This window comes from Notothenia coriiceps, unplaced genomic scaffold (assembly GCF_000735185.1).
Source record: "Notothenia coriiceps isolate Sejong01 unplaced genomic scaffold, NC01 NC01_scaffold00035758, whole genome shotgun sequence".
Lineage (NCBI taxonomy): Eukaryota > Metazoa > Chordata > Actinopteri > Perciformes > Nototheniidae > Notothenia > Notothenia coriiceps.
In genome coordinates this window covers 116,023-127,034 of record NW_011368459.1, presented here as the reverse complement: position 1 = coordinate 127,034, position 11,012 = coordinate 116,023, and the positions used below count along the sequence as shown (strand labels likewise).

The window sequence follows — 11,012 nt, the reverse complement described above, 5'->3', positions numbered from 1 at the left end:
GCACACACACACACACACACACACACACACACACACACACACACACACACACACACACACACACACACACACACACACACACACACACACACACCGTGGAGATGTCGAGGAGCAGAGCCCGGTAGAGCTTGTGGACGGTGTAGCAGTGCAGCTCCGATGCGTTGGTGATGAGCTGGATTAAGTTGGGCACAGTTTCATCTCTCACGTCCCCCCCTGCCTGACAGAGTGGAAATCAGAGTAAAAACACGCTCACACACAAACTCCATTAGACAGACAGCTGGCACAAGTATTTGGGTCACCCTACATCTCCTCCCAGACACAATGACCTCACATGGGAAAGGCTTCAATCACAGTTCATGGACATTTACCGATATAAAATTGAGCATTTTTTAAACGTTACCCTTCCTGCACGCTCCATCGTTTGGAGAATAAAGGCTAAGGTAAGCGTAAGCTAATCATGTGGATTGCATTTATTCCCTTTCCCAGCACAAAATAAAAAGTAGGAATGGAACAAATAGAGAGGCTAGTCAGGGATGTTCAGGAAGTCGGGCCGAATGTGTAAAAGTTTGCACAAAGACGTCAAACTTTTAGTTTGGAAAAATGTAAATGAAGTATCTTAATGCACACAAAGCTTTCACACATGTGGCCTCTACGGTAGCCGACAGGTGCAAACACGCCGGACTGTCAAAATTGATCCAAATGTAAAAACACAAATGTGCCAAAACGCTTGCAAATGAAAAAAAATCTTCAACAAATTCACAACACATTAGCAGTATTTAGGAAATATTGACCAATTTAACAAAACATGCGCAGCGTTTACTAAAATCGCTGCAAATAAAAAAAACGCTGCAAGAAGCTCAAAACACAATGGAAACCAGGAGACACTAATAAGGAGAGGTTGTTGACGTTCGGTGATTAGAACATTGGCAAAAGTTTCATAATTGTAAGTGTTTTCTCAGTATACTGGAAATGACGAGGTTAGCTACGTTAGCTAGCTAGCTTACAGTTGATCTGCAATAATATGGGAAGGAATCATGCGATCACTTTGTTAAAATAAGCCAATACATTTTTTTAGTTAAGTTCCCATTGACAGTTGGCCAACTGTATAATCGAACGCCAACAAGCACTCCAGTCCCAGCTGTCTGCATCACTTCTTAGTATCCCCGTTTCTATTGTGCTTTGAGTTTCCTGCAGAGTTCTCTCATTTTGTTTTTATGCAGCGCTTTTAGTAAACTATGCTTATGATTCGCCAAGTTGGTGAATGTTCTCTAAATGCTGCCCATGTGTTGTGAAGTTGCTTGTGTTTTGGCACATTTGTGTTTTTTAGTTTGCATTGTTTTTAAAATGACAACACTTTTATCCTAATGGAAATGTTTTTGGCCGTTTTAACGCATATGCATGTGTCGGCCCCCTGTAGGCCCCTGGTATCTGAGCACATTAATAATGACAACTTAAAAACAGGTGTAAAGTGAGGACCCCATGTGAGAGGCAGCAGGTGGAGGCTCAGTGTGTAGTTACCGTGGTGAGGACATGCAGGATGGTGTCAATGTGCCAGCGCTGGGAGGGGGCATACCTGACAGAGACAGAGACACACACATTCAGTGGTGCAGTGGAGTCACACACACACACATATCCATCTGCAAGTCCATACACAAGTGCGTGTACAATAAAAAAATAGAAGACGATTGATTGCCACTTAAAGAGACTGGGGTGTCATTTAGAGTGGAGACAGACACAGATTGATACATGAAGCCACACACATATAAAGGACTTTCTGAAACAGCCTTCAAAATTTAAAAACGTCACAATAAATGTATTGACATGCACATGAATGTGTGCTTACATGCAATAATAATAATAATAAATAATAATAATAAATAATAAAATAATAAAAATCAGCAATACGGTGTAAATCAGACAAGATTATATTAAAGAAGGGATACAATTCATATATTGAGCACCATCTCCTCAGATTAATGAAATATTTTTTCACCAATGATTTGCCTCCTTTAAAATACAAAAAAACAAAACCAGGATGGCAAATAATTTTTTGTCATTAGTTTATAAGAAGTTGATTTTGCAAAACAATGTAAAAAATAAGGAAGCACCTACACTTCAAAAATGGAAACGCTAATCAAATATTACTTAAACATAATAATAATAATAATAATAATAATAATAATAATCAAGACATTAAACGTATTTAACATGTTGAAATATTAAACGTAGGGTATTCACAGCCTTACTCATTAGTACAATTAAAATGAAATGTCTATATTAAAAAAACAGTCTGTAATAGAATCATGTCTGTGCACATGTCACTCACCTCTCTGCAGCGTTGAATATGCCACTGGCAGCATGAGACTTGAGCTCTTGGGGGCAGGAGGAGAGGAAGATGAGCAGCTCCTTCATCATGGAGCGGACGTTGGTTGCCGACACCAGTGCCAGGGAGAGCTCCAACGCACGGCTGGAGAATTGGCCAGGAAAGGGTTAATGTCAGTAAATATGTAGTATTGGCCCTTTCATGTGAAAATGCGATTCCGGTGCCGTTTCTCTTTATAATATAATATTAAAAATACGGATCATTGTGTTGATGCGGCTGAGTTCAGTGTTCTAAACTGACCAGACAGAAGGTGCATGTTCACATATTAAAAGGAAATATCCCCAAACATAAAATAGGGATAACACAGTAGAGGTTTGCTACATTTGGAAAGATTGATTTCTACTTAAAAATGAACTGATCTCTAAGTATATAATATATTTGAAAACAAGAGATAATGAATTCATGATTGATGACTCTTAAAATAAACATTAAAAGGTGACGTTGGAAAAGCTTGACTGACAAGTTTGCTGATCATTTGAAGAAAAGCTGTGCCTGACAGGCAGAGGAGAGGGCAAAGTTACCGCTTGACTGAAGCATCCTGGTCCTTCAGGCAGTCCACGATGGTTCCCCGGTGGCGCTGCACTGCATTGTGGTCTGTCCCAACAATCTTTTGAAGAGAGGTCATGGCAATGTACCTGAATACAAAAAAAGAAACAGACAAAAATGAAGTTGTCTTTATTTTTCTCATACTGCCTGTTCTGCAGCACCTCTTTTCGCCCTCTGTCTGAAACCAGTCTGCTCTGATTGGTTAGCTTAGAGATGTCCCGCCCATTGGCCTATTACCTACAATGTGTTGGAGCGATAGCCAACAGAAGCGCGAGTGCTACACAGTTATTATGTTACAGGTAAATAAAGGAGTCCAATGGAGGTGTTTCAGGCAGTGTGAGTGTGTGGGAGAGAAGCTCCCTCTGCAGGGAACTCTGCAATCTTTGAACCTATACAACACACTACATGAAAGGGGAAACCCCGAAAAGCAGAATAAGGCCCCTTTAAGATCATCTGAGTAGTTGATTATGCTTTTATTTTGAAGGCAGCATTGGGCACTAGGTGATTTATTTATTCAGTGGAAGACAGGTTGAGGTGGGATTGGGCACAGGACACTGACAGGCATGTGTTTTCTTTATCAGGGCAAGTCACAGGACAAGAGAAAAGGTTCTTCAATAAACTGCACAAACTATATTCTTGCCTGGACACTGGATTTATCCATGCATGACATTCGCTACCTGGTGCCTCAGCGGAAGTCTGAGTTTGTTTTCTGTATTTGTTTGATATTGGTTTAGTTGCTACAGAATAAAAAACTAAAAATATAACCATCAGCTCACAATAAGATTAATTCACAGCTCTGTAAAAACATTACTCTCTCAACCTGTAAGATAAATAATTCATCATTCCAATTAAAATGTCTTATGGACTGCTTAAGTATTAATGTATGCACTGACTGGCGAGATGTTATCTCTCCAGGGAAGAAGGAAAAGCAGCCCTATTACTGTCAAACAGCCAGAGAGAGATTCAAGAGCGCTGCAGGTAAAAAGCAGACCACACAACCCCTATGGAAACAAACTTTAAAAAATAGCAGCGAAAAACCAGCCCGGAGGAACCAGTTAACAGGTCTCCACACTGGATGATGACAAATGACACGGCCCCGTAATTGAGAGATCAGCATTAACAGCCAGACAGTGACCTTCTGGTGTTGCTCTAGAGGAGCGGCTCCCAGGAAAGTGATTAGTGAGCTCGGACTGATAACAGCCTGTCGGGGGGGTTTCTTTCTCAGGATGCCAGGGGTTTGCCGTTGGCCTTGTGGAATGAAAAAGCTCAAAATGACCCTGAGAGGAGGAAAAAGAGAAAGAACTGTGGGAGGAACGGAAAAGAAACAAACACTAACCGAATGTTTCTGTCGTTGTTCAGGAGAAATCTTCCCAGAATGTTCACAGCCAGAACCTGGGGAATAAGTCACCATTTCTTAATTAATAAGGTGACAACATTAATTATGTATTAAGATGTCACACAGTGAGAGGTGCTGCCAGTCTCACCCTGAGGCCACTTTCTGACTTGATGTCCAGCACGGTGAGAACAGTTTCATACAGCACAGCATTGCCCACAGTCTTAGTGCTGTCAGTGTTGGTCGCCACCTGCACGGAAAGTCAAACATTACTCATGCGACACATTTTAATTGGTGTGTTTTCTTTAATCGTTTTTGGGAAAAAAAAGCTTTATTTCTGCCACCAGTTGCCATAGAAATATTTACATTTTCTGTTTTATCACCCAGTTTGGGAAAAGAGCAACATACTCTGGCACACAGGAAGTGGTGTGCTGTACATGTTCCAGTTTGCCTGGAATAAAACAAACTGGGTGACTCAGCGTGAGCAGTGACACCCATGATGGCTGAAAATAGAGAGGAGGGACACCTACAGAAACTTGATTACCAGAGAACATAATGTTCAAAGAGAACACTTTTTTATTTTGAGCTAGAAAGAAAGAACTCAGAGAATGATTATTATTATTTGTGAAGGAGAAAATTGGACCTGAGCCAGTAGGTCGTTCATGGCGTCACTGGCTCCTTCGTTGTTGTGACCGAGGATCCTCAGCAGCCTCAAGATGCGGACCTGAGGACGGAACAGATGGAATAAAAGTTATTTTGGAGCACAGAATAAGCGAAAATAGGAGGACGGATTATAGGGTGATACATCTGTAAGTGTGAGTGAGAAAAAAAGATACTGAAAGAAGGAACAACCTGAACATTCAATAATATAAAATCTGTTGATTGTCTGGAAAATTAAGAACAGTAATGATATCACACACACACACACACACACACACACACACACACACACACACACACACACACACACACACACACACACACACACACACACACACACACACACACACACACACACCTTTGCTGTTTTATTTTATTATTATTATGGTAACCCATTATTTGCATTGATCTAATTTTGTTATTTTTAATTGTGTTGTTATTATGTTGGCTATGTAGATACAGCTAAATGAAAATGGAAAAACTGTTGAACAAAATGTCCTGCCAGTAAAGCATCTATTGACCTTAATTAAAAAGGATAAATAGAGTGATATGATACTGTAATATGATCCACTGAGTCCACACTGACCTGTAGAAAGGGATCGCTGATTCCTGCCACATCATGTTCTGGAGAATAACCCGAAAGCACCAGACCTTTCATGATCTGAACCAGATCTGGCACCGTCTGAAAACACACCACAAACATTACAGCAGTTAGACATGTACGCACGCATGTATGTATGTAAGTAAGTATGTAAGTAATGAGTAAGTAAGTTAGTAAGTAAATAAGTAAGTATGGAAGTAAGTTAGTTAGTCAATAAGTAAGTAAGTAGGTAAGTAGGTTAATAAGTGAATAAGTAAATAAGTACTGTATGTAAGTAAGTCAATAAGTAAGTAAGTAGGTAAGTAGGTTAGACAGTAAATAAGTAAATATGTAATTCAGTTATTAAGTAAGTATGCAGCAGGGGAAAGGTATTAAGTACATTTTCTCATGTTTTGTATGCAAGTAAGAATCTAAAGGTGACCTATCATGCAAAGTGCACTTTTGTACATCTTTTATACATGAATATGTGTCCTCGGTGTTCCAGGGAACTCACCAAGTGTCAGAAAACACAACCCTCTCTATTTTCCTCCATACCCAAATCTCTTAAAAAGGGGCTGCAACGGATCTGATACAGACTGATCCAGATTTGAACACTGGCGCTACGGCTTTTGGGCCAACTCCANATATGTACAGCGTAGGGCACTGAAGAACGATGCTGTTCCTACTTTGTTTGGACCAGCGGGAGATTCGGGTACACAACCTGTAAGTATTCATTGTTGTTTGTGTATTTATGATGTTTAAAACAAACAAGGTATCTTCCACGACTGTTTAAATGGGTGAACTTTTTTCGGACTACTGCGTTGTGATCGCGGAGAAATGCTCTCCGCAAACCCATGCTAACAGCGTTATAAACCTTTTTCTTACTCAATATCAGGCCACATTTATTGTTTTTACTTCGGCTGTGAGTGTTTTTGTGTGCTCAGGATGAGTTTAGCTTGTTCTAGCTGAATCGCCAAGCCTGTCTGCTCCTGCAGCAGTGTGTGTGTCTGTGTGTGTGCGAGCAGCAACGAGCCTGTCAGCTTCTCGACCAATCTGAACACACTGGGCTAACAGGGAGGGGGGCAGGAGCTCGACCAAGCCGTTTAGGAGTGAATACCGGTACACATACTTTACAGTTTACAGAGATGCTGTATGGGAAACCAAAGTGAGTTTGGAAAATTGCACAATATAAATCTATTCTAGTAAACCTCAACAATGGAATTATGATCAGTGGAAATGGCCATGACATGGGACCTTTAAAGGTGGTGCCCTCAACAGGCCAATTATATTATTTAAGGTTTATGTTAGTTTTCTCAACTGCCATTGTTGTTAGAGACTAAATAAGTTAAGATAGCATGATTTGTCATTTGGTTGTCGACGATTTAATTAAAAACCTAATATTTTAATAATCTATTAGTAATTATTTAACTGATTTGATTGAATAATAATAATCGAAGAAATAATCGACAGGTTAATATAATACAAACATAGTTGCAGCTTTAAAAAGACAGGGAAAAATGTGAATCAGACTAATTACATTTATTCTGCTTTAATTAATCTAGCATGGAGTCTTACGTGTGAATAAAATGTTTGACAAATTGTTTCAATGAAGCCTTTTATTATGGAAATAAAGAAAATAACTGATGCTCAGGATGACAACACGCTGCAAACACTCAAAGTAAAACAAGAACAGGCGAGTTTTGTTTTTTTTAAAGAAAAAGAAATTAATTACCTCACCAACAAATAAAAACACCCCACAGTGACTTGAACTCAAGTGTTGTAGAACTTTGGTGCTTAAATCAATACTAAATTATGAATGTGTTATATTGAGTGAGGTGAAACACAAAGAAAAACAGATAGGAAGTACAAACAAGATGCCCGCGTAGTTCACACACACACAAACGTGTCCCGATAGGAAAAACAAGACCTGACTGAGAATTCTCACCAAAGGCAAGACAGGGACCTGACAGATCTGAAAGGAGAACAAAAAAGCCAGATACAATGGGTAATATGGAAATTCTCAAACCAAATACTGACGAAAAGTTAAGTAGAAAAATATCCCAATGATACAAACAACATTTTCAGAGAAAGGTCATCATTGAGAGGTTGAGAAGAGTCCACCAAACACTTCTTAGAAAAGGACATTGCACTGAAACCTTCATCATGAGCTCACCATCATCACAAATGCTTACGCGAAAGGAAAATATTTCAATACGCCTGTAAGAGCAGCAGCCTTTCAACTTGAAAAAAATGTTGGAAATGATGAAGTAGTGTATGTCTTTTAATGCATCATGACCATAGAAACCAAGCAATAAAGCAAAGGAGCGTGCGTCCCTTGATGCACCAGAGCCTTTTTTTTTTTCCTTTGTTTCATAATGTTAACTCACCTGGCCATATACGGTCTACAGATATATCGCCCAGTGGATTTTACACTCCGCACTAAAGAGACAATGCTAAAACGTGTGGATGTAACGTTGGAATCGATGAAGACACATTGCTTTTGTGCCTCCGCAGGCAGTAAGGCTTCAGTGCCGTGATGAGGTTCCTCACAGTACGTACGCAGTGCCCCTGTAGTTTTCCATTTAGAGCTGGCCCCTAATACTCAGCACCCATTTGTAGGTTGGAAAGGCGTCCTTTTAAAAAACCGATTTAAAATACTTTCTTTACCAACAAACTATGACATTAACATTGTTTAGCTAAGACAATTTGATATGTGTTTGTCCAGCTTGCGGATCAATGAATGTGAGAAATGTATGTTTCAATTATGAACACTAAAGTCGTTGCGATAACCAAAGCAGCTTTTAGTGTAAACCAAACCTCTACTGGCCAGCCTCCTCAAGTGCTCTCGACACCCAAACCAAACACTTCTTATGGAAACTCCACCCCCCCGAAAAAGGTTATTGCCATGGTAGCTAATGTTGCAGCATTCGGTTTGCGTGGCTCCTCTCAAACGTAGGCACTGAGGTGAAGAGCAGTTCAAAAGAGTCCGGGAAGGTAAACATCGCACCGTCCATCGCCGTTTGTAAATCTGGAGAGAATGGTGTGATTTTAACACTGCCCCCTGCTCCAACCGCTAATCCTATATTCCCTAAAGACACTAACCTCATGGGGGAAAAAACATTAAAAAACATGGCACTAGAACCTTTAACTGTAAGATCCCACACAAATAGAAACAACAAAAAGGGATACCTTTGCAACGGTGTACAATTATGGACAAGTGTGTCCCAAAAAAACAAAACACATTTTGGGCTAACAGCTATCCATATGATAAGCACAACATTACAAACAAAAAATACAAAAGTATTTAACAACATCGGTCAAAAGATGGAAAACTATAATGCTATACTTACTACTAATGGTTTAACAGTTGTAGCTGAAACACTGTATGATAATAAATAATTTTCTTATTTGGCAAATAATAAAAAGAGATAAGGAAGAGGGGAGGGAAGAGAGAGAAGATAAATGGCACAATTTATCTGAGCTTTCAGATCAAATTATTAAACGCAAGGTTCACAATTGCAAACGTACTCCTTTGTCTAAAAACAAATAAATTCTACATATAATGAAAGCAGAAAGAAACATCTATATAATGGCACAAGCATACTGGGAGAAAGAGAATATTATGGAGACGTTAACTCAGCATTTGATAATCAAAAAAACTTGTATATCAAGATTAATTCTCACTTGAAAGCATATTTTTCGTGAAAAGACTGTACTCTGGAAATGTGCCATGTACAAAATATCTCCCCATATAAACAACATTCACACAAGGCACTTCTCAGTAAGAAGAGAGAATCACAGTCCTTCCTACTACCAGAAACTGCCTGCATAGCAACAATACGCGGACAAAATCTTTTTCAGACTTTTGTGTGGTTCCACAAAATTTCAGACAAAACGTTGTTGTGTTTTTTTTTTGGTTTTTAAAATAAGCACTTCACCGAATAATAAAACTTGGTTGGTTTTGAAAATAAAGACCAGAGTTCATTCCTCTTAGCATTTTGTCCCCCGACCTTATCAACTCTCTGTACACTTTCTGGCGGTTTTTTTTTCCGTCAAACACAGTGCTCCTGGGATATTTTTCTTTTTTCTGACGGCACTCAGAAGGCAGCCGGTCACCGGGAGAGGAGAGCGGGGTCACATGACAGGTTTTTCCACAGTGAGACTCCAGGGCGTCCCCCCTTGGGGCAGAGACAAGAGGGGCACGTGCGGGAGGATCTGCCTGAGTCTGAGAGACGTGGTTGTGGAAAGAGAGGGGGGGGGCTAGAGGGGAGGAGATGGAGAGCGCGGGCGGCGCTGGGCTGCGTCCTGCTACCTGCCTCTCAGGTTCTGCAGGACCCCGTAAACGTCTTCTTCTTTGCTCAGTCCCTCGAAGAAAGGCAGCAGGTCCAGGAGCTCCGTGTCATTCATGTCATCAAACCAGGATTGGACAGGGACCTTTAGGAGACAGGGAGACCACCCTCAGTTAGCTTTCACTACTTAGACTTGCTGACAGGATATTCTAAACTTTTCAATGATAGTTATAGTATGTCATAGTTACCATGTCACAATTATGGGAAAAAGGCTAGTGCAATTATGGGAAAAAGGCTAGTGCAAAAGTTTGCAGTAGATTAAAAAGGGGAATGTAAAATCAAGTTATTTTTAGAAGGGACACCAGGCTTAATATTAGGGAGGGGGTTAGGGCTGAACGATTAATCGATTTGAAATCGAAATCGCGATTTGAAATCATGCGATTATCAAATCGCAAAGCCTGCGATTTTTTTAAACTTTTTTTTTTTTTTTTTACAATTTCTTTTTTTCGTTGGGTTGCTTAAAAACAAATATCGCAATTCGAATCGCAATATTTGTCAGAAAAATCGCAATTAGATTTTTTCCCAAAATCGTGCAGCTCATATGTTCAACAGTCAGCAGCTTATAGTTCAGCCAGAGCCATGTATCAGATCAACTAGATCAGAACTAGACTAGAGGGCGACTGTGGCTGTGAGGGAGTGTGGTCGTCTTTCAACCAGAAGGTTGTGGGTTCGATCCCAGCCCATGCAGTCAACATGTCGATGTATCCTTGGGCAAGATACTTAACCCTGAGTTGCTCCCGATGGCATGGCCAACGGTGTGTGAATGTGTGTGAATGTTAGGTCCTAGAGTAAGGTACACTGCTCTGTATGAATGGGTGTGAATGGGTGAATGACATGTAGTATGTAAAGCGCTTTGAGGGGTCTTAAAGACTGGATAAAGCGCTATATAAGTNCTCATACTGTCATTATCTAGTACCTCGTTGCAGATAACACACTGTAGCAGATGATTATTTGAAGCTAGGATTTTCATGGACCGGTCCTGATGATACTCCACTGCTACAGTGTGTTATCTGCAACGAGGTACTAGATAATGACAGTATGAGACCATGTAAACTCCGGCGTCATATTGAGACGAAACACCCATGTTTGGTGACCAAGCCACAGGAGTTTTTTGACCGGAAGCTCAAGGAATTGCAGTCACAGAAAACTAGTCGTAAACTA

The 11,012-nt window shown here is 40.2% G+C and overlaps 1 protein-coding gene across 1 annotated transcript in view; it reads right to left on the bottom strand.

The window, feature by feature from the left end:
* The window catches only part of LOC104963182 (AP-1 complex subunit gamma-1-like), a 21,193-nt gene extending 11,284 nt beyond the window's left edge, over positions 1-9,909 (bottom strand). Inside the window, exons 1-10 of the mRNA XM_010791744.1 lie at positions 9,815-9,909; positions 9,533-9,680; positions 5,509-5,604; positions 4,906-4,986; positions 4,414-4,512; positions 4,266-4,321; positions 2,905-3,018; positions 2,327-2,467; positions 1,519-1,573; positions 95-217 (exon numbers count right to left, since the gene is read on the bottom strand). Coding sequence (XP_010790046.1) covers positions 95-217; positions 1,519-1,573; positions 2,327-2,467; positions 2,905-3,018; positions 4,266-4,321; positions 4,414-4,512; positions 4,906-4,986; positions 5,509-5,604; positions 9,533-9,680; positions 9,815-9,909 — 1,008 coding nt within the window. The remainder of the gene's footprint in view (positions 1-94; positions 218-1,518; positions 1,574-2,326; positions 2,468-2,904; positions 3,019-4,265; positions 4,322-4,413; positions 4,513-4,905; positions 4,987-5,508; positions 5,605-9,532; positions 9,681-9,814) is intronic.
* Positions 9,910-11,012: the final 1,103 nt, after the last annotated feature.